Raw genomic sequence first — 24682 nt, 5'->3', positions numbered from 1 at the left:
GATGCAAAAATACCATTAGGTCGACCTACCGTCTTTAAATATGACGTAAAGAAGCAGAATAACAATAAATGTCGCCTAAATAAACCCAATTTAAAATCCAATAGAGCCAGACCTAAGTTTTATAATAAGTTCAAGATTTACAGTGAATTTTTACATCACTAAATATATCCAACTCCCAGTTAATCGGTATATCGACTAGGGATGGGCATGATTAGCCAATTAATCAATAATTGATCATTTAGAATTTCGTTGATTACTTTAATTTTTAATTGACAAACTGAATGTAGGTCGTTGTGCGTAGCGTAGGGTGACCAAATGTCCGTTTCCCCCGGACATGTCTGTTTTCCACGTCTTGTCCTGGCTGTCCGGGTTTTTTTTTTTTTTATAAAGTGATGCAAATGTTCAGGTTTTCGTTACCTTTCACTGGGCCATTAAACTGAGCGTCTCTCGTAGCGTCTGTAACTCAGAAGGAGCGAGACGCAAACAGATGCAAACAGTCTGCAACATGACGAAGCACAAATGTGCATTTAACGATGACTTGTACAAGAAATTCCCCGCTTTCCATCGCGGTCGAGACAAGTGGGAGGCCGTGCATTAAAAACATTAAAAAGGTGAGAGTCGCTCAAAGTCGATGACGAGTCCCCACCTCCCACCCCTCGTACGGTGTCCTGGTTTTGACAAACGCAAATATGGTCACACTAACCTGTATTCCACTGAGTCATGTCCTTTAGTCCGACAGAAGTTGAACCACATCAGCGACACAAGAGCAGATTTTTTCTTTGGTTAATTTATGCAAATTAGCCATGTGGTTTTAAGTTTCGTTTCTGTGAGACTTGCGCAAATCTGCATTAAACACATTATAATGTCAAACGGGCTGATGTGGCTCTAGAGTGTTTATGGTTTATATATTGTAAAGTTGAATTTATTTATGCAGATTAGTGCAGATAGTAATAATAATGATGATCATTTTAATATAAAAACGTTAATGATCGATAATCGGTCGTTAATAAAATGTAATCGAATGCCCATCCCTAATATCAACCACAAAAAAATCCATATCGGTCAGGTCCTAGTCTTTATACAAATAAGCTTAACTTGCTTTGCCTCGTCTTATTTCCATCCTTCGCGCGAGTATCCGGGCAGGACTTTGATCGACGCCTGATTTCTGTTGTGATTATTGTGCTCGGGCCTCGGAGACCGAAGCAGATGACTCCGCTCTCATCCCCGGCTTTTCTAATTATGCATCCACACATTACAGTATCCCCCGATGGCGCGGCGTTGCTTCGCATTACTATTCACGAGGCGCTAAACAAAGCTCGCCGCGCAAACCTGGGACCCGTGACGACGCATGTTCAAATGTCAGGCTCGTTTATTCTGCCGTTTTATTTGTATTTTTTTCCGCGTCTATTGTTCGATTGTGGCGATAAACAAGTGTCCTCCGAGCTCCAACACGGATACGGAGAAAGTCAATGGGACCCAGGACAAATGCGAAGACAACGGGGAAATACACGAGGAGGAGAGACGAGGCTGTTTAATATTGTGATGGTACCGTTACAGACGCCAGCTCCGTCCATTCAAAAGCAATAAGAAGTTTAGAGACTTTTTCAATTCCTAATAAAGACGCACTAATGTCTAAAGATGCACTGCGTAACTTTTTGGGTTGCTTGTTTCTACGGATGTTCTAAGATTGTGTAGTATGTTTTTACTTGCTCAAAAATACCTTAAAAAACATTCATTCTTATTGTGAGGGGCCATGTCTCCAAAGACACCGTCCACTCGATTTTTGCCCCGCCCCATCGCACCCTCGCTTTCTGCCCCGCCCCATCGCACCCTCGCTTTCATTCGCCCCATCGCCCCTCGCTTTCTGCCATCGCACCCTCACTTTCTACCCTGCCCCATCGCACCCTCACTTTCTACCCTGCCCCATCGCACCCTCGCTTTCTACCCTGCCCATCGCACCCTCGCTTTTCTGCCTGCCCCCTCGCTTTCTGCCATCGCACCCTCACTTTCTACCCTGCCCCATCGCACCCTCACTTTCTACCCTGCCCCATCGCACCCTCGCTTTCTGCCCCGCCCATCGCTTTCTGCCCCCGCCCCATCGCACCCTCACTTTCTACCCTGCCCCATCGCACCCTCACTTTCTACCCTGCCCCATCGCACCCTCGCTTTCTGCCCCGCCCCCCTCCATTTTCTGCCCCGCACCCTCGCACCCTTGCTTTCTGCCCCGCCCCTCGCACCCTCGCTTTCTACCCCGCCCCATCGCCCTCGCTTTCTACCCGCCCCATCGCCCCCCTTGCTTTCTGCCCCGCCCCATCGCACCCTCGCTTTCTACCCCGCCCCATCGCACCCTCACTTTCTGCCCCGCACCCTCGCTTTCTGCCCCGCACCCTCGCTTTCTACCCCGCCCCATCGCACCCTCGCTTTCAGGAACTTTGGTCCAGTGTTACTTCATTAACATGATGTAAAAATGTTAAATTAACTCTAGAACAGATTGGACTCATATAAACTCTGAGAAAATGTTAAAATTGATTCTGTGAGAGTCAATTTTAACTCCACTTTTTGCTGTGATGGAACAGACTTAGGTTTGGTCATTTCATATTATCTGCTTATGTAAATGATTGTAAATATGATTGTGAATATGATCTTACTGGGGGTTTACTGTATTAGTGTTTGTGTCTGTTCTTACTGCGGGTCTCCTGCGTAGCTGAGTTGAGCAGGTCTGATCCCAAAGTGGACGATGATGGGGAAGGTGATGACCTCGGGGTTAAACTGTTCTCTGTCCAACTGGTCGATCCGCACCGAGCTCGGCTTCTGTCAAACACCAAAACACAACAGAACGTTTACAATAAAAGCCCATGTTACGTTACTTTCTGATCTGTGTTTGAAGAGGAGAGTTTCATTTATTTTGGTCAGCGGCAAGAAACACTAATTCAACATGACGGACGGAGCGAGAAAGCACGTAAAGGGTATTGATCCCGGTTATTTATCCACTCTAACGGCAGAGGACACAAGACCATTTGACCAGAAATTGGTCATAAGCATCGACGGAGCCAAATCACCCTTTTCAACCCCGACAAAAGGACCAAACCAAATTTCTGGTCAGAATCACCAACTACCTGGACAAATATTCACTTGGGCGATATCCACAATGACTTGGTGGAAACTCCTGGGCCATTCACAGCAGAAAAGATGAAAACCTCCAAGAGTCTCGATGTGTTGTTGAACTTGTTGGAGTCCACGGTTTGTTAGGATCTTCTACGTTTGCTCTGCGGATGTTTGAAAACCTTTTAATTCTCCGTTAGTGGTTCTTTTCACTCAGAATACGAAAAAGACATTTTCCTTCTTCCGTGCTTCTATTTGTGCATCCGATAATGCAGCAGGAATTTACCATTATCAGGGATAAATACGCGAGGTTACGCACTGTGTTTGACGCTACCGTGTTTCTTGTCTCCGACCAAAATATTTCCCAGCATGCAACACGGGCTTTTAATAACAACAGCTGAAACTCGCCTATACATGAATATATCAACATATGAATATAAAATCAAGCTGCACTGTGGTTTCTTCCTTGCGTGAAGCTCTTATAAACTCATCGTGGCGAGTAATTATGATGCTCTGAATGCATAAACGGAGTGAGGAAGAACTTTGGACCGCTGCAAACTGATTAAAAACAGTAAAAAATTAAATAAAATCAGTTACAGACTTTAAATAAAACATAATTTCCACCATTACATCCTGTCCGTCACTCAGTAAGGTCAAAACGTAGGCATCGCTGAAGTCAATTAGATTAAAAAAAACGTGCTATACTCGTTAAAGCGCTTTGAAATATAAAGGCAGCAGAGTGTGTGTGTGTGTGTGTGTGTGAGTGTGTGTGATCCCACTTTAAACTGGTAAAAGCCGTTGGAAATCCTGAACCAGATAACAAGGCTCCAAGTTGAACCGCGACGGCCTTTCCGACCATTAAAATAAAGCCGTTTTGACCCCGACTTCAGTAATGGTCTCCAGTACGCTATTGTCAAAACGGAGAATAAAACGCAAGGTTGTGGGTTAGACTCCTGACCTCTCCGAGCGGACCGTTTTACCGTTTAAAGAGCACGTGCGACGCGATTTTTCCGAGTTATAATGTTGTTTCTGCGTCAAAAAAAAAAACAGACCCGGAGTTGTGTTTTGTTTCATTCGCACGTGTAACTTTTCGCGTATTCAATTACAGGTGCAGGTTTTACAGCTCAGAAATACCTAGAAAAACAGGCGTTCTGACTGTGAGCGGGGGCGCCTCTCCGCAGATCTCACCTGGAACTCGGCCCGGTTTGGTCCGACGAAGCAATAACATCTCCATGAAGAAAAGCGTTTGTATGTGACAGAACCTCCACCAGAAAAAAAACAGCTTTAACACACAAACCCTGTACATTTTTAGGTTTTGAGTTCTTCTCTCAACTGAACTGAAAACACTCTGTTCGACCTTGTGATGTCATCAGGTGGTAATACAGAAAGTGCTCCACTGTGTTTTTAAACTCCACACACCTTCACTAGAATCATTTGGATGTGGTCAACTCTGAAATTTCCGATTTCTATTGAACTAAAAGGTAAAAGGAGTAGAGGTGTGCAAAAATATTGAAATATCGTAATATCGTATTGTTTAATGTGATGATACAGTATCGATATCGTAGGCTGCTGTATCGATATATTACCAAGAGTATTTTTTTGTATATTTTACAGTTTTGTTGCTTGCTTAGAGGAAGGTTAGGTTTGGTCACTTTACTTGTACCCGTAGGTAAATTTGTTTTTGCAGATTTGAGAGGCTGGTCCCACATTTCACATTTCATTCATCCACATTATGAACAATAAACACATTTAAAAACACAATAACAAAATACAGTTTTACAATTGCTCCAGCGCAGAATGGTTTGTTCCATAAACAATTAGTTAAATTCATCCATCACGCTTGAAAAAAGTCCAAATAAATATTACATATATAAAAACACATTTTTCCAAGACAACATACTGTATTTTCCGCACTATTAGTCGCTCTGGATTATAAGGCGCACTGTCATTATTAAATGGTCTATTTTTGAACTTTTTCACAAATAAACCACGTGGGACTTTAAAGGAAACCCAACAGTGTGATGGGTGAGTGGTTTTGTTTGTTTGTTCGTTCACGGTGACTCTGGGCTTTGTTCAGTTGTGGCGTGTAGGGAGGGTGTGTCTGGGACCAACGGATTGTCGGCGTGTTCGCAGTGACTCAGTTGTTCAGTCGTGTCTAGAAGCGGCACATCGCGCTCGCTTTTTCGGTTCGTTCCTCCGTTCCGTTCCTCGTCGGCGTGGAGTGATGAGTGTCTGTGGGCGTGTTTCTCTGTGCGGTCGCTGTCTGCTCTGTGTGTGTTTGTGTGTTCTGTGGGTGGTGTGGCTTTGTAGTTTACTGAAGTCGAAGTCGGGGCGAGCACGTCTAATGACCCGGAAAATATGGTACTAAAATTGATAGATAAATAGATTACAATTTATTCATAAGTATGATAGCAGCTGGAATAAAGCTCCTTTTAAAACATTCTAGATCTTGGGACTAAAAGCCTCTGACCAGAGGGAAGCAGCTGAAACTCTCAGTTTAGTGAATGTAGCATGTCTTTTAAAATACTCCACTAAAATACTGGGACATCCAGGAAACTCGCTTATGCGACACATTTGACATTTTCACTGTTTTGATGATTTTTTTCAGCTGTTCTCAGCGAGTGGAGAGAACAGCTTAGAGGGTGGTGGGCTCCACACTCCTGAACCTGGCCACCATCTTCTCTTCACGTCTCCAACATTCTGCAGGAGCCCACACACCCTGGGAACTGCCTCTTCTGTTCTCTCCCCTCAGGAAGGCTTCAAACTCCCCTCACACGCACAAACAGGCTGAGCTACAGCTTCTACCCACGAGAGGTGGACGTGCTCCAGGGGCACAGATAAAAGGCATGAAGGGACTCAGTGCAATAATGTATTTTATTTTTTTATTTTTTTTTATCGGTATGGATGTGAGGATGTGTCTATATTTGTTCATTTTTACTGCTACAGATTTGCTCTGTCGAAGTTTTGTTGTATTTCATACAATGACCACAAATAAATCTAAATCTAAAATGTTTGTGTTTCATTTGAACTTGGCACAAGAAGTGAAAAACACTAAAAGACGACTTTTAGTGTCAAAACCATGATTTAACCTTCATTTTTTATTGAAGTATATCGAATGGATTTGAAATATCATATCGAACTGAAAGCTCACTGAATCGAGGTCTGTATCGTATCTCTGACTTCTAAATGATACCCAGCTCTGAAAAGGAGCTGTTCACTATAAAACTACCACTTCATGACATCACAAGGTGGAACAGAGCATGTTTTGAACTTGACGTAGACAGATTAATAATAAAGAATTACTCAAACACGTGTGAATGAAACAAAACACAAGTCCAGCTCTGTTTTTAAGGCGGTAAAAACATTATAACACGACTTAAGCAAAATTCGTTCAATGTCTCTTTAAAAATTATTATAAATCTCTCTATAAACTAAAATTTTTATGTTTCATTGTTGATCCTGAAAAATGAACTTTTTCTCAGGATGGATAATAGTTTGGTCAGTCAGTCTCTCTCTATCCCTCTATCTCTATTTGTCTCTCTATCCCCCTCTATCTCTCCAACTTTCCACCTCTCTCCATCTATCTCTCTTTCTCTCTATCTGGCTCTATAACTCTCTCTGTGTCTCTCTATCTCTCTCTTTATCTCTCCCTCTCTCTCTCTCACTTTCTCCATCTCTCTCCATCGCTATCGCTCCCTCTCTTTCACCATCTGTCTCTCTTTCTACATTTGTCTTTCTCCAGTTCTCTCTCTCTCAGTCCTAGTCCTGGTCTAGTCCCGGACCTGATTAGTCCTGTTTTAGTCCCATTTTAGTCTTGGTTTATTCTTGTTTTAGTCCCGTTTTAGTCCCGTTTGACATAGACAGATTAATAATAAAGAATTACTGAAACACGTGTGAATGAAACAAAACACAAGTCCAGCTCTGTTTTTTAAGGAGGTAAAAACATTATAACACGACTTAAGCAAAAGTTTCATTCCGAACTCCCGTGAGGTTTAAGTCCTTTTCAAAACTCCATCCAAGTTAAGTTTTCACGCTCAAACTTGAAACTTCTGTATTTAATTGTAATTCTTCACGCATCCCTTCCCTCTTTGTTGGGCGATAAATAGTTGTAGCTTTTATCAGCGTGACGGTGGCATGTGTCCGGTACGTTCCCCGGCGCGTGTCTCTTTGGGGGTTTGTCTCTGTGTGAAAACACTGAACCATAAGGCCCGATAAACTGCTACAGATGGCTAACCTTGACACGGGGCTCTCCTCCTGAATACAGACTAGTTATTTTGGAAAGGCAGAGGTCACCAGCCAAGTTTAAAATCATCACTACGGAGGAAAGAAAGAGCCTGCTGCGAATCTGTGCCTGCAAGAAAGAGGACAATCTGTAAAAAAAATTAATTAATAAGATAATGAGAGTTCTTCTTCAATGGGGTTGCAAGATTACCGGAGTTTTTTGGATTAAAAGTGGCATTTTTTTCCTGGTTTGGCCGTTTCCTGCGACTTATACTCAGGTGTGACTTATACATTAAAATATATAATTTCACGTGCAGATTTCAGACTCTCTCGGGGGCGGGGACAGGTGTATGGGTCAGGTATGAGTGGATGTCCGGCGACTGAAGTTTGAGCCGTTTCTTCTCGTTATTTACACACACGGGTAAGACGTATCCCCCCTCACTATTGTTACTTTAGCTTAAAGGTTGTATGGAGGATTTTTTTTTTGTTTCAAATTGTCAGTGATAGATTATAGATGCAGGAGCCTTGTAATTATGATGACCAAAAAAAAGAGAATAAAAATTCATCAACTCTGGACGTGGTGGGGCTAAACATTTGCCAATAGATAACGACACTGCCTCGTTATCTGTGAGCTGACAGGCTGTCAATCAAACTCCCTACGTTTCTAGTGTAACTGACTTGCCTGCGCCGCCGGTACGTGGTTTACGTACGACTGTCACACAGTCCACAGACGCAAGATGCACAGACGCTGTTTACTCCACCAACGCAACAGTTCTTAGCGGCTTTTTTTGACCTATATCTTCCTCGCAGTTCACACAAAGTTTGTTGCAATGGCGACAAGAATCCAGGAGCAGTTCGCTGCAAAAGAAAGTCCGTTTTTGAGGTCGCTGAAAGAAGAAGACAAGGGGAAAAGCAGCGAAGCCAAACTAAGGTGATTCTTATAGATTCATTCCAGCGATGGCGCGACTGAAGCAGACGCAGGGTCTAAAGACTGACGCACTGGTCCACAAATTACTCCTGCTTATTATGAAAACGTACTTTATTTCCAAGAGCTAGTCAAACGTTTTTCAGGACACGAAAGCGATATCCTATGTCTGAAAACGTAATTTTCAAGGCAAAGAAAGAGTCCGCTTGCTGCTGCTGCGTGTTGTAGCTAGTTCATTCGCACGGAATCTCCGCGCACTCTTCTCTGCACCCCTTTCCTGCTCCTGTCCCCGCTGCCCGATCCGCTCTTCCCCCTGCTCCTCACTTCTCTGGGCACGGAATCTCCGCGCACCCGCCCCCCGCTCCTCACTTCTCCGTCTTGACTAACCAACACTGTAGTTAGTTTGTTTACAAGTCATGTGCAGCGGCTGTAAACAAACCTGTTTCTGGCGTAAGGAGGAGGAGGGAGGAGGCGTTTCTACGTAGGAGCTGTAGGGGAGGGGAGGTGGTTTCACACATGCGCAACATTTGAAAAAGGACAAACAGTCGCTGGATTTCTCGTTCCTTGGAAAATCCTCTATACAACCTTTAAGAACTTATTTTATCACACGGCGATACGACAGGTTAGTCAGATTCTGCAGATTACAAACTGCAAGTCGTGAAATATTCAGCCGAAAGAAAGTTTGGAGTGAGAGAGAAACTTGTGAGGGACTGGAGAAAAAAGGAAGAAACTCGAACTGCAACAAAGAAAACCAAAAAGCTCTCTCTCTCTCTCTTCATCTCTCTCTGTATATAAATCTCCATCTATCTTTCTATTTCTCTCCATCTCTGTCTCTCTGTATATCCATCTCTCATCTCTCATCTCTCTCTCTCCATCCTCTCTCTTTATCTTCCATCTCCTCTCTCTCATCTCTCTTCTATCTCTCATCTCTCTCTTATCTCTCTCTTATCTCTCTCTCTCTCTCTCTCTCTCATCTCTCTCTCACTCTCTCTCTCATCTCTCTCCTCTCTCTCTCTCTCTCTCTCTCTCTCTCTCTCTCTCTCTCATCTCTCTCTCTCCTCTCTCTCTATCTCCCTCTCTCTCCAGCTCTCTATCTCTCTCTCTCCAGCTCTCTCTCTCTCCAGCTCTCTCTCTCTCTCTCTCCTATCTCTCTCTCCAGCTCTCTCCATCTCTCTTCTCCATCTATCTCTCTATCTCTCATCTCTCTCTCCAGCTTTCTCTCTCTCCATCTCTCTCTCTCTCTCTCTCTCTCCAGCTCTCTCTCTCTCTCTCTCTCTCTCTCCATCATCTCTCTTCCATCTCTCTCTCCAGCTCTCTCCAGCTCTCTCTCTCTCCAGCTCTCTCTCTCTCCAGCTCTCTCTCTTATCTCTCTCTCTCATCTCTCTCTCTATCCATCTCTCTCCATCTCTCTCTCTCCATCTCTCTCTCTCTCCATCTCCATCCTCTATGTATCTCTCTCTCCTTCCATCCTCTCATCTCCTGTCATCTCTTCTCTCTCATCCACACAGGTCCTTTTTACACCAGATGCCCTTCCACACGTGTGTTTAAATCTCCAGTGAGACTCTGTGGACACACACACTGACACACACACACACACACACACACACACACACACACACACACACACACACACACACACACACACAGACACACACACACACACAGACACACACACACACAGACACACACAGACACACACAGCACCACACACACACACACAGACACACACAGACACACACACACACACACACACACACACACACACACACACAGACACACACACACACACACACACACACAGACACACACAGACACACACAGACACACACACAGACACACACACAGACACACACACACAGACACACACACAGACACACACACACACACAGACACACACACACACACACACACACACACACACACACACACACACAGACACAGACACACACACAGACACACACAGACACACACACACACACACACACAGACACAGACACACACACAGACACAGACACACAGACAGACACACACACACACACACACACACAGACACACACAGACACACACACACACACACACACACACACACACACACACACACACACACACACACACACACACACACACACACACACACACACACGTCCGACCTTCACAACATTAACCTTCTTTCGCCGCACAGACTCGGTGAAAAGCTGAGTCACGTCGCCGGTTCAAAACGGTATTTACCGCTCCGTAATCAGCGTGTGATTGGCCGGCGAGATTGGCGTGTTTACAATAAGCGCCGGCGACATGCTAATTGCGGTCATTTGGCGCGGCGGTGTACGTTTTTACAGCGCGGCGGCTGATTGGGGGGTAAAAACATACGTGCGCTATAATCACGGCCGGCTCGGTTTTATTTGAGTCCGACGCAGCGGGGAGGACGCGAACACAACACGTATGATTCACACCGCCAGGGCTGGAAAAAGAACAGGTAGAAAAAAACAAAACAAAAAAACAACGGAGGAGGGAGAGAACGGAGAGAAAGAGTTTTGGAGAACAAGACCAGATGAGGTTTAGATATCGGACGCACAACAGTCAATGTCTCTCTAGAAATTATTATAAATCTGAAATTTTTATGTTTCATTGTTGATCCTGAAAAATGAACTTTTTCTCAGGATGGATAATAGTTTGGTCAGTCAGTCTCTCTCTCTCTCTATCCCTCTAGCTCTATTTCTCTCTCCAACTCTCCATCACTTTCTCTCTATCCCTCCATCTCTCTAACTTTCCACCTCTCTCCATTTATCTCTCTTTTTCTATATCTGTCTCTATAACTCTATCTCTCTGTGTCTATCTCTTTCTTTCTCCATTTGTCTCTCTTTATCTCTGTCTCTTTCCATTTATCTTTCTCCATCTTCATCTCCCTCTCTCTTGCTCTCCATCTAGTTCTCTCCATTTCCATATCTCTCTCCATCTCTTTCTCTCTCCATTTCTCCCCATCTCTCTCTCTCTCTCCATCTCTATCCATCTCTATCTCCTCTCTCTCTCTCCATCTCTCTCTCTCTCTCTCTCTCTCTCTCTCTCTCCATCTCTCTCTCTCTTACCATCTCTCTCTTTCTACATTTCTCTTTCTCCAGTTCTCTCTCTCTCTCTCAGTCCTAGTCCTGGTCTGGTCCCGGACCTGTTTTAGTCCTGGTTTATTCTTGGTTTAATCCCGGTTTAATCCCGGTTTAGTCCCGGTTCAGTCCTGTTTTAGTCCTGGTTCGGTCCTGGCTGAGTCCTGGTTCAGTCCTGTTTTAGTCCTGGTTCGGTCCTGGCTGAGTCCCGGTTCAGTCCTGTTTTAGTCCTGGTTCGGTCCTGGCTGAGTCCTGGTTCAGTCCGGCATCGCAGTTTAAATTGGGGGGAAAAAAAAGAAAAAAAAGAATCATTATCTGTTTTTTCATTTTGGTTTTGGAGACAAATAATTGTTTTATTTGTTGTTGTTTTTTTGGTTTTCTTAATTTTGGTTTTATTTTGAAAAACAAATGAATGAATGACACAAGGATTAAATGCTCCTAATTTTTTTTTTAATTATTTTAAAACCCGTGGACTGGAGAGAGGAGGTTGGTCTTGTCTCTTTGCTCAGCCTCCCTCACCCCTCACCTCCTCCACGCTCTTTCGTTTCGCCCGTGACATAATCGTCGTCTTCTCCACCTTCACCTGTTTCCCTCCAAGGACAATCATCTTTGACCAAATGTATTCAGAGTGGAGCGTCCTGTCCCAGCGTCCGGATAAACCAGCGTGTCCCGTTTTAAACGTGCGACTGTTCGGGCGAAGGCGACGACTCGGGGGCCGCGCTAAAGGTCACGGAGGGCAAGCCTCTAGTCAGCGCTCTAGTCCCAGTCCTAGTCCTGGTCTGGTCCCGGTCTCAATCACGGTCTCAATCACGGTCTGGTGACCTCAGTCCTAGTACGGTCCCAGTCTAAGCCCTGGTCTCAGTCCTGGTCTAGTTTCAGAGCTGTTTTAGTCCTTTTTTAGTCCTGGCTTAGTCCTGTTTTAGTCCTGGTTTGGTCTTGTTTTAGTCCTGTTTTAGTCCTGGTTTGGTCTTGTTTTAGTCCTGTTTTAGTCCTGTTTTAGTCCTGGTTTGGTCTCAGTTTGGTCTTGTTTTAGTCCCGTTTTAGTCTCGGTTTGGTCTCGGTTTGGTCTCGTTTTAGTCTAGTTTTAGTCGTGTTTTAGTCTTGTTTTAGTCCTGTTTTAGTCCTGTTTTAGTCCTGGTTTGGTCTCGGTTTGGTCTCGTTTTAGTCCTGTTTTAGTCCTGGTTTGGTCTCGGTTTGGTCTTGTTTTAGTCCTGTTTTAGTCTGGTTTGGTCTCGGTTTGGTCTTGTTTTAGTCTTGTTTTAGTCCTGTTTTAGTCTTGTTTTAGTCTTGTTTTAGTCCTGTTTTAGTCTTGTTTTAGTCTTGTTTTAGTCCTGTTTTAGTCTTATTTTAGTCTTGTTTTGGTCCTGGTTCAGTCCTGTTATTGCAGTTTAAATTGAAAAATGGAAAAAAAAAAAAAAAAAGAAAGAAAAATTATCTGTTTTTTCATTTTGGTTTTGGAGACAAATAATGAAGAAAATAGTAGTTTTTTGGTTTTATTTTGAAAAATGAATGATACACTGATTCAAGGCTCCTAATAATTATTTTTTCATTATTTTTAAACTCATGGATTGGACAGAAGAAGGTGGCCTGGTCCCTTTGCTCAGCCTCCCTCACCCCTCACCTCCTCCACGCTCTTTCGTTTCGCCCGTGACATAATCGTCGTCTTCTCCACCTTCACCTGTTTCCCTCCAAGGACAATCATCTTTGACCAAATGTATTCAGAGTGGAGCGTCCTGTCCCAGCGTCCGGATAAACCAGCGTGTCCCGTTTTAAACGTGCCAGTGTTCGGGCGAAGGCGACGACTCGGGGGCCGCGCTAAAGGTCACGGCGGACGAGCCTCTAGTCAGCGCTCTAGTCCCAGTCCTAGTCCTGGTCTGGTCCCGACCTCAGTCCAAGTACGGTACCAGTCTAAGCCCTGGTCTCAGTCCTGGTCCGGTTTCGGAGCCGTTTTAGTCCAGTTTTAGTCCTACTTTGGTCTTGGTTTAATCCTGTTTTGGTCCTGGTTCAGTCCTGGTTTAGACCTGTTTTGGTCCTGGTTTAGTCTTGGTTTAGTCCTGGTTTAGTCCTGGCTCAATCCTGTTTTGGTCCTGTTTCAGTCCTGGTTCAGTCCTGTTTCGGTCTTGGTTTCGGTCTTGGTTTCGGTCTTGGTTTCGGTCTTGGTTTCGGTCTTGGTTTCGGTCTTGGTTTCGGTCTTGGTTTCGGTCTTGGTTTAGTCCTGTTTTAGTCCTGTTTTAGTCCTGGCTTAATCCTGGTGCAGTCCTGGTTCAGTCCTAGTTTAGACCTGTTTTGGTCCTGGTTTAGTCCTGGTTTCGCCTTGTTTTAATCCTGGTTTGGTCTTGTTTTAGTCCTGGTTTGGTCTTGTTTTAGTCCTGGTTTGGTCTTGTTTTAGTCCTGGTTTGGTCTTGTTTTAGTCCTGGTTTGGTCTTGTTTTAGTCCTGTTTTAGTCTTGGTTTAGTCCTGGTTTAGTCCCGTTTCGGTCCTGGTTTTAGACCTGTTTTAGTCCTGTTTCAGTCCTGGTTTAGACCTGTTTTAGTCCTGTTTCAGTCCTGGTTTAGACCTGTTTTCAGTCCAGTATCGCCGCCTTCTCCACCTTCACCTGTTTCCCTCCAAGGACAATCATCTTTGACCAAATGTATTCAGAGTGGAGCGTCCTGTCCCAGCGTCCGGATAAACCAGCGTGTCCCGTTTTAAACGTGCCAGTGTTCGGGCGAAGGCGACGACTCGGGGGCCGCGCTAAAGGTCACGGCGGGCGAGCGTTCCGATTGGCCGGGCCCGAGCGCGTGGGCGGGATGAGGTATTGAGCCGGACGACCGTAGTGACACGCGTGTAGGTGGATAATAGCATTGAATTTCGATGAGGAAGTTCCATATTACTCTGCCAATCAAAGCGTCGCCCGGCTGAACTGACGGCGCCGCGGCTGTCAATCAAACCTGTGTAATTATAATGTTACCGAGAATACTCACCTGACTACCTGACACGGGGGGTTTCATTACTTTAGCGCGGGATTTCAATGGATATAATTGAAAAATCGCAAAGGATGTCATTATTTAAGCGGCAAAACATCCTCGCCAGCCGACTAATCATGGATTTAAAGATCCTATATTACACAAAATTGACTCTTGTGAGCTTTAAGTCGTGTTATAATGATGTTACTTCCTCAAAAACAGACCTGGAGTTGTCAGATGAAGAAACGAGCGCATCACTGGGCCGTAAAAGAGTTAAAAAACAGCAGTACAGGTGTTCAACGAGGGTTAAACTGGTCTTAAAGGTCCAGTGTAATGTAAAATAATTCTTTTCACGTTGTATCTTCAGCACAATTTGAGTTTTGGAACATCCATTACACAATAGTTCTGAAATTTTACTGATTTCTTGGAGACAGTCACAGACCAAATGTGATAAAAAAAAAAAAAAAATAAAAAAAGCTGCATTTTTTTCTTTTAGCTCTTTGGTCTTGGTTGAGAACTAAAGCAAGTGTTTAGACTCGGTTTAGTCCTGGTTTAGTCCTGTTATAGTCCTGGTTTAGTCCTGTTATAGTCCTGGTTTAGTCCTGGTTTTAGACCTGGTTTAGTCCTGGTTTAGTCCTGTTATAGTCCTGGTTTAGACCTGTTAAAGTCCTGGTTTAGTCCTGTTAAAGTCCTGGTTTAGTCTGTTATAGTCCTGGTTTTAGTCCTGTTATAGTCCTGGTTTAGTCCTGTTATAGTCCTGGTTTAGACCTGTTATAGTCCTGTTTAGTCCTGTTTAGTCCTGGTTAGTCCTGGTTTAGACCTGTTTAGTCCTGGTTTAGTCCTGTTTAGTATAGTCCTGGTTTAGTCCTGTTATAGTCCTGGTTTAGTCCTGTTTAGTCCTGTTTAGTCCTGTTTAGTCCTGGTTTAGTCCTGGTTTAGTCCTGTCCTGGTTTAGACCTGGTTTAGTCCTGGTTAGTCCTGTTTAGTCCTGGTTTAGACCTGGTTAGACCTGGTTTAGTCCTGGTTTTAGTCCTGGTTTAGTTAGTCCTGGTTTAGTCCTGGTTTAGTCCTGGTTTAGACCTGGTTTAGTCCTGGTTTAGTCCTGTTTAGTTTAGTCCTGGTTTAGTCCTGGTTTAGTCCTGGTTTAGTCCTGGTTTAGTCTGGTTTAGACCTGGTTTAGACCTGGTTTAGTCCTGGTTTAGTCCTGGTTTAGACCTGTTTAGTCCTGGTTTAGACCTGGTTTAGTCCTGGTTTAGACCTGGTTTAGACCTGGTTTAGACCTGGTTTAGTCCTGGTTTAGTCCTGGTTTAGTGATGACATATTTTTGACTTGTATTATTTATTGAACAGAAACATGAAGAAACATCGATCAGGATGCTGGACTTTTGCGCCACACACAGACTGAACCAGGACTAAACCAGGACTAAACCAGGACTAAACCAGGACTAAACCAGGACTAAACCACGACGGATCCCAGGACTGAACTAGGACTAAAACAGAACTAGTAAAGTCACATCTGTGATTTCTTACTCGTACTCAAAAAAGCGCAATCGTACATTTTAATGTCATGATTGTGATACGATGTCGATACTTTTCAATTCGTATTCTGACGGATAAAATACACACAACACATTTTATTTTTGACTGGACTCATTTGAGCGTTTACGAATATTTATTTTACGCTCGGCTACAGACAAATATGTACACAAATATTTCTGAAAACTTTGATTTGAGAACAACATTTGACTCAGTTTAAAATCATGAAAACAGTAAATGGAACTTATGAATTTTTTGTACGCATTTTGAATCGAAACAGGAATCGCGATATATCACTGAATCTTTTTTTTTTTATTATATTCTCCGTGGAGAAGAGCAGGTGGCGGACCCCTCGAAGCCACGCGGCGAATCTGATATTAATCAAACGTGCTGTGAATATTGACCATTTAGGACCTCGTTAAAATGTTCAAATTATTATTATCAATTATCTTTTGGTTGAGCGAAACAATGTGGATTCTTATAATGACTGGAGCCAATTATCCCGGACTACATTTGTATAATCAGACCGAATTAAATCAAAGTTGCGGGGAACGGTCTTTTGTGGGTCCGGCTGTAACGTGTAACCGAGATCCCGGTGCTTTATTCACTAATTAAAGACAAATTGGTGCTAAAAGTAATTATTGTGATTAGCTGTGATTTGTCTGACTGTTCTGACCACAGATCCGGTTTAATGAAAATGATATTAATTAGTCGTGTTTTTCTACCACCAAGTCAGAGTGTATGTGGAGCCCCAACGGCAGGCCAGTCCTCAAATAACAGACTGAAAGGACTAAATAAAACTCTTTAAATTATGATTTTTATGGAGGTTTAGGCTTATAAATGGAGAAATGTTCTATATATTGTGTTACAGATGGTTTTATAGCCCAAAAATACCAAGAGAAACATTCATTCTTGGTCTGGTTTGGTCTCCAGGAAGATAGAAATAAAGAAAAGCGTTTGCAATTTGGATTTTTGAAGTGATGTCGTAGTGGGACCAGAAAGTCTCACAATGTTTTAAACCTTTAGACGTCAGAGGTTTTGTCCTAAAATGTTCGATTTTGACATCTTAGTCCTGGTTTAGTCCTGGTTTAGTCCTGGTTTAGTCCTGGTTTAGTCCTGGTTTAGTCCTGGTTTAGTCCTGGTTTAGTCCTGGTTTAGTCCTGGTTTAGTCCTGGTTTAGTCCTGGTTTAGACCTGGTTTAGACCTGGTTTAGAGTCCTGGTTTAGTCCTGGTTTAAGTCCTGGTTTCCTGGTTTTAGACCTGGTTTAGTCCTGGTTTAGACCTGGTTTAGTCCTGGTTTAGTCCTGGTTTAGACCTGGTCCTGGTTTAGTCCTTGGTTTAGTCCTGGTTTAGTCCTGGTTTAGACCTGGTTTAGTCCTGGTTTTAGTCCTGGTTTAGTCCTGGTTTAGACCTGGTTTAGACCTGGTTTAGTCCTGGTTTAGTCCTGGTTTAGTCCTGGTTTAGACCTGGTTTAATCCTGGTTTAGGCCTGGTTTTAGACCTGATTTAGTCCTTGTTTAGTCCTGGTTTAGACCTGGTTTAGTCCTGGTTTAGTCCTGGTTTAGTCCTGGTTAGGGTTAAGTCATCCACTAAAATTCATTTATATTTACATAAAATAAATGTTGCTTTTGTGGCAAATATTGTTACGTGTTTAATTACTGTTAACTAATCAGGTTTTTTTTAATCAAGTCTCACTCCTACTTTTAAAACCAAGTATTTCTGTTGTTACTTGAGAGATATAACAGCTGCGTAACACATTTTGTCATGTATTACCTTTGTTTTTACGAAAATAAAGTCTGTTTTCAGTCTGGTACTGGTATCGAAATCTGTATCGGAGCTGGAAAAAAAAAAAAAAAAAAAACTGAACCAGTGCAGTAATGTTTTTTTTTTTTTTTTTACAACAGCTTTAGAAAGTGGCGCCATTATCCAACCAGAAAGACGTGAGTGTTGTCAGCTGAAAAAGGCTTTCAGACGTAAAATTATGATGATTAATAAGTTTGTGGAGCCGATCCCAAACAAAAAGTGGATAAATTATTAATTCACAAAGGAGGAGAAGGAGCTCGAGGACCAGAGTTTAACAAATACTGGAGAAGTTATTTTAAATTGTTAACAAATTGAACTATATAAAAATAAAATTGCAGTCTTGAACAATAACAATCCAGGGTTCCCACTTTTTTTCACTGACAAAATTTCAAAACTTTTTCATGACCAGGTGAATTTTCCAACATGTGATCAGATTTTTTTAGGGCTAAATCTCAAATCTTAACTCTTTCCACTCACTTTATGGTTTGGGATTATAGTTTTTTAACGTTCAAAACGCTCAGACATACAGAAAAAAATCAGAATAGTTTAATGAGCGAAAGACATACTAAAATCCCATGACTTTTCCAGGATTTCCATGACCCTGGGAACCTGTACAATAACTTTAAAGCAGATGAACAGATGTCTAACTCATATTCTCGTGTGTTTTTGTCTCACCATGCCCGGGTTGGTGACGATCATGCCTTTACACTCCTCGGCGTACTTCTGCCACTCCAGCTCCTCCCACTGAAGCATGTCCGCGATCTCCTCCGCCGGGACCAGAGCTTTACTGCTGCGGAGGACGTACAGAAGAACCTGGTGCATGGACAGAACCTCCTTACCCCCGTCTGAAACACACACACAGACGTTTACAGACCGTGGAAGATAAGAGCGGGTCTGGTATGGATGGTTTTTCAGCCGATATCCGATATTTGACAGGCGGTTGTGGCCAATAACTGATCTTCTGCTGATACAGATATTAAAAGTCTGTGTACTAATTTTTGTTTTTTTTATGTTTATTTAACCAGGAGGTCCCATTGAGATTCAGAATTTCTTTTTCTAGAGAGACGTGGCAGCAACGCAATTAATACAAAACAGTAAAATCACAAAACATCACATTATAAAACCTACAAAATATCACTGTATTATTCCATTATTACTTCATATATACTGATAATAATAAGGCTTTGTGCTTTACAGACTTGTCAGAGCCTGAGCGCTTCACTGAAGGTCTATTCATACTTCATGAGAACATAAGAACTTTGTTCTTGCACCACGAGCTGGCTGAACAAAAATGATGTCATTTTGTTCACCCAGTTCCTGTGGGCAGTTCTTGTGGTTTGTTCTCAACTCCTCAGCTCAGGAAAATTCTGTTTGGCAGTTTGGCAGCGCCGTCCCACATCTTTACTCTGATTGGTTATTTATGTGGGTGTGGTTTATCTGCTTCCTCGTCGACGCTGAGCAAAAAAAAAAAAAAAAAAAAAAAAGGATGGTTTTGAGTCACAGCTGGAGGAAATGGTGAGAAAATACAAACATCTGTACAACACGACGCTCAATGACGATAAAGACGCCAAATAAATAACGAAATTCATAGAGGGAGGTCGTGGACATTCTAGGCTTGGACGAAAATCAGTGTAGAAAAGTTCGGAGTAATCTCCAAGACCAGTTTGCGAAAGCTAAAAGGCAGGTCACCTGAAAAAGAATGACGGCAGAGCGAGGGGGCGGGGCAGTTCGACAGAAGAACATCTTCTGAAGTATGAAACGTCAGAGCCCAAACGAACTTTGTTCTCATTTTTATCACCTCGAGAACAAGAACAAAGTTCTTATGTTCTTATGAAGTATGAATAGTGGTGGTAACACTGGCCCCTCTGACCAACACTCAAGTGTTCATTCAGACATAAGCAATGTGGGTCAAGTGTCTTGCCTAAGGACACAACAGCTCTAACCACTGTTACTGTCTCTGTGTACAGATAAATGGTATAAGCAGCTCTTGAGGTCAAAATAAGTCTCTTGTGTAATGACTGCATCGAATTATAATTTATTTTCTTGTTTTATTGATATTGTTAGAATTCTAGTTGCTGTTGCTTTATCACCACTGCAAAACTCCACTCTGGTTTTGTTGTTGTTGTGAAAAGCTCTTATAAACTCATCTCTGTGAATGATTCGGACACTCTGAATGTGTTAGATAAGTGAGGAAAAACTCTAGACCACGGCAAACTGTTTAAAATATAAAAAAAAGACAGAAGTAGGTCATTTTAGACACAGTAAAAATCAGGTACAATGAATTTAAGAATTGAATTTAATCTGGATAAGGTGCATTGTGTTGAATAAGAGCTCGTTACTTTTTCCCAATCAAAAGAAAAAATGTAGAAACTGGACGCCGCATTGAAAGTTCATTATGCTGAAATCTTGGAGTGTATTTTACAAAGCACAATTCGAGCCGAGCCATCAACAGTGGGGTAAAGTGGACCCGTTTAAAAGGAACAAAAGCTTTTCACCGTGGCGATAATTGATTTAAAACACAAAAGTCTCAGTTTTAGCGGCGCCAGTTCGAGAAATTAAACTATTATTATTGGAGAAATTACTTCCATTGGAGCCTTAACAAAGCTCCATTTGGCTGGATCCTTGGTCTGAAAGCAAAACCAACGTCGAGTTTTGAATGCGGTGTCTGTCTATGAGCAGGTGAGAAATGCAAGGTTATTCTGGTTAACAAAAATTCACAAAATAACCGTCATGATACTCAAATTTCAAACTATTTCCAAAGAATGTGATTTTCAACATATAATGGGCCCATTTAATGCTTTTTAAATGATTGTATAATGTTGTTTTCTCGTCACAAACAGACCTGGAGTTGTGTTTTATTTTGTTTCATTCACACATGTTTAACACAAAAACCCTGTAGATTTAAGGTGAGTTCTTCTCTCAAATAGAAAACATGTTGTTCCACCTTGTGATGTCATACGGAAATACAGGAAAACTCCACACACCTTCACTAGAATCATTTGAATGATTTCAGGCCTGGAATTGCTGATCTCGACTGAACTAAAAGATAAAAATTAGGGGTGTAGCGGTGCAAAAATCACAGTTCAGTACAGGTTCGGTTCATTTTGGGAAAAAAAATGCTTGTTGTTCATTGTGTTTTTATTAAAGGGCCTCGGTCAAGCAGAAGTAAACAACAAGGCCAAAAATTGAAGTTAATGCATCTGATATAAAAATGTATTGAACAGATACATATGTACTCTAGTTTATGAAACTGTTGACCTTTTTTCTGTACCATTTTTGGTTCTAAAGTTCCATATGTTTTTAAACAGACCATGTATGAAACATGGAACAAAAATTATTTCCCAAATTTCAAAAGACCTGAAAATCATGTAAATAAATGGATGTATTTCATCATATCTTGTGTTATTCCATCTTTGAACTGTTGATGAAGGTACAGGATTTTTCAAAAAAAATGTATTTAAAATGATAAAAATTTGCTTGGAAGGACTGACATATTTTATAGAAATAGTTTTTCATTTTGAAGAAATATTAAAGTTTTCAGAAGAAAAAACTGACAAATGATGTAAAATCCTGCACCTTCTACTTGTTTGTACAATTTTCCCTCCGTTACTTTTCCCTCCGTTACCATGACCTTTCTTAATAAAAAATCTCATGAGTCAAAAAGTAAGAGGTTTTTCAACCTAATCTTGTACCATATGGTAGAAAACTATATGAAGCAAATATTCAAACCAGTTTGTTAAGGATATGTAAGTGAGAACCAAGAGTTATCACTGTTTGGATTTATTGCCCAAAAAGTGCTGCATATTTCATTCCCTCCGTTACCGACATGAGTTTTTTAATTTTTTGTCAACAACTTGAAAGAATCTCACAGGTTTAACTTGACCCTGTTGGAGTGTAACTCTTTCCTACATTCTGATACTTTACTTATTTCAATAGTCCCTCTAGAGCACAGGTGTCAAACATAAGGCCTGGGGACCAGATCCGGCCCTCCAAGACCTTTAATCTGGCCCTCGGCTGATTTTCTACTAAAATATTTTTAATTAATATATTCTATTAAAATATTGGTAATTTTCTGCACCGCTTAGCATACCAGCGTCTCCAGCGTCTCTGTACGTGGCCCCTCCCACCAGAGCAGCACACAAATGAAGACTTGTCTCTTTCCAAACGCTCTTAAAGGACGATCGTTTTGACTGTTGACCGTGACACCCTCATCAGAAAAATGTCCAAAAATGAGAAAAGTGGAGCCAAGTGCAGGATTTTCCAAAAAAAAAATGGACTTGTTCCAATTTGCAAACAAGTTAATGTTAAAACATTGTGTTGAAATTGCATGCAAAGAGTTCATCAATTAAAAAAAGATTTCTGTAATAGATTTGTGTTTCTCTGCACAAATATTTGAACTTATTGCTATTTTTGGGGTATATATGCTATGAGTTTTCTGATCTGGCCCCTTTGGGATCAAAGTAGGTTCGATATGGCCCCCAGTCCAAAAGGAGTTTGACACTCCTGCTCTAGTTTCTGAATAAGAGACATTTGAATGTCAAAAAATCTGCCCGTTTCCTCTGTTACCACTTGACCGGACCCTAAACCAACAATTTGTTTTGACATTATACAAAAGGGAAAATTAAATAAATGCAAAGTGCTGCTTGGTAAAACTAATAAGTTACATAAAATATTCTTAAATAAGCAACAAATGTATGAAATATTATAAAAAATAAATTCCTTGTAAACGGTAAACAAAACAGTTCCAGCATGAACTTTTACTCAATCTTCAGATTTTTGGCCAGAAAAAAAAACAAATTTGTCCACATTGTCTGCTGTAAGTGCAGATCTGCTGCAGGTAAAACGTCCCCAGTGGGTGAAAATAAACTTTCTCTAGGCTCAGAGGTCGCGGGCATGTGGGGAAGGAGGGTGGAGCGAAGATTCGGTGCCGGCGAATGGTGAAAGTGAGAACTGCGGCGCGACGATCATAGTTTTGCGTGGGTTTGGAGGGACGTTGTCAAGTCGGGGGCAGTTGTTGTGAAGGTGGTCGCTCTAACTATAAAAGCGCTGCCACAATCACGGACGAGTTCCCTTGTAAATATTAAAGAGCCGAGTCTCCGTGTAGCTGCACATGTATTGGAGGAATGTAAACACACACAAAATTGCGCGAATTCACTCGTGCACAAACCTGCACCGACCCCAACGTCCCGTACAGAAACACATGAACCATTACACCCCTAGTAAAAAGGGAGTTGAAATCTATCGCTTCATGACATCACAAGGTGGAACAGAGCATTTTGAGCTTTAGAGATGTAAACAGACTAATAATAAAGAATTAATCAAACATGTGAATGAAACAAAACACAACTCCAGGTCTGTTTTTGAGGATTAGAACACGACTTAAAGGTCACAAGAGTCAATTTTGCGTAATGTGGAACCTTTAAATCATGGTAATTTCTTTTCTATTCCCATGTGGCTTTATATCTGTGTGATCCCTCAATGGTCCAGGTCCAAACCAGGTCCAAACCAGGTCCAAACCAGGTCCAAACCAGGTCCAAACCAGGTCTAAACCAGGTCCAAACCAGGTCTAAACCAAGTCTAAACCAAGTCTAAACCAAGTCTAAACCAGGTCTAAACCAGGTCTAAACTAGGTCCAAACCAGGTCTAAACCAGGTCTAAACCAGGTCTAAACCAGGTCTAAACCAGGTCTAAACCAGGTCCAAACCAGGTCTAAACCAAGTCTAAACCAAGTCTAAACCAAGTCTAAACCAAGTCTAAACCAAGTCTAAACCAAGTCTAAACCAGGTCTAAACTGGGACCAAACCAGGTCTAAACCAGGTCTAAACCAGGTCTAACCAAGTCTAAACCAGGTCCAAACTAAAGTCTAAACCAGGTCAAAACCAGTCTAAACTAAACAAGTCTAAACCAACCCAGTCTAAAAGTCTAACCCAGGTCTAAACCAAGTCTAACCAGGTCCAAACTAAGTCGAAAACTGGTCTAAACCAAGTCTAAACCAAGTCTAAACCAAGTCTAAACCAGTCTACAACCAGGTCTAAACCAAGTCTAAACCAAGTCTAAACCAAGTCTAAACCAAGTCTAAACCAAGTCTAAACCAGGTCTAAACTAAGTCCAAACCAGGTCCATGGGTTTATACTAGTCTCTGTGCTCTTAAACTTGTTCTGATCCAGCTCCAGATCGTTCCAAACACATTCAGGAAAGCTTCATTTCTGTCTTGTCATTGGGACTTGGGCTGCTCCATTATGTAAAAAAATAAAAAAAAAAAATCATTATCACCATTATTCAACCTATTATTTTTTTGCTACACGATGCATTTATTCAGCAGTTCTTCCTCAAAAAAGACGCTCTGTAATTGATAATTTGCGCAAAACTTTAAAAATTAAAATAAATATAGGCTACAAATCTGTACCTTAGAGCAGTTTTGCGATGTATAAAACATAAAATTAATAAAATATACTTAGAAAAACATAAATGTATACAAAATAAACTATACATCCAACTGTTCCACAATCTCTATATTGAAAAAAACTCAATAAATATACTCATTTATATAAAAAATTTCGCAAAACAAAAGCATTTCAACTAATTATATGAGTTTCGCAATTAAAATTCAATTAATTTCACAGCTTTAATATCAAACATTTAGTTTTTTAAAGATGAGTCTACGCCCACGGGAATAAAAAAAAGAAAATACTACCGTTTAAAGTGGAAAAATCACGTTCTACTGTCCAAATAAAGAGTGTTTTTTTGTTAGTAATATCAAGCCTGCTCCTGAGTATCGAAATGGAGTTTGAGATCTCCGTATCGTGACCGCGCTCTGACCAAAAAGCCCGGAGAGTTTGACAACAGCAGAGGAGAGGTGTCACAGATCATAACAGCACACAGGAGTGGACAGGCGTCTCCTCTGCAGGCTCCGAGTCTGAGCCCAGTCCTCCAGCTTCAAGAGAAATCGTTTTTTGATGGAAGGAGGTGGGTGGTACGGGCTGTCAAAACAAACCGGGGCCGAACCGTAGAGCAACAGCACCATCAAGTGGACGCCGGGGGAATGACATGTAGATTA

The 24682-nt window shown here is 41.9% G+C and overlaps 1 protein-coding gene across 1 annotated transcript in view; it reads right to left on the bottom strand.

Annotated features, from left to right (window-relative positions):
- drosha (drosha ribonuclease III) overlaps positions 1-24682 on the bottom strand; it is a 322738-nt gene that overhangs the window by 256136 nt on the left and 41920 nt on the right. Inside the window, 2 exon segments of the mRNA XM_055151233.1 lie at positions 2687-2811; positions 18301-18470. Coding sequence (XP_055007208.1) covers positions 2687-2811; positions 18301-18470 — 295 coding nt within the window.

Source organism: Boleophthalmus pectinirostris, unplaced genomic scaffold, assembly GCF_026225935.1.
Source record: "Boleophthalmus pectinirostris isolate CB_2022bp ecotype Guang Dong unplaced genomic scaffold, ASM2622593v1 HiC_scaffold_15, whole genome shotgun sequence".
Lineage (NCBI taxonomy): Eukaryota > Metazoa > Chordata > Actinopteri > Gobiiformes > Gobiidae > Boleophthalmus > Boleophthalmus pectinirostris.
Note: the sequence above shows the minus strand (reverse complement) of the source record. Positions and strands in the feature narration are given on the sequence as shown.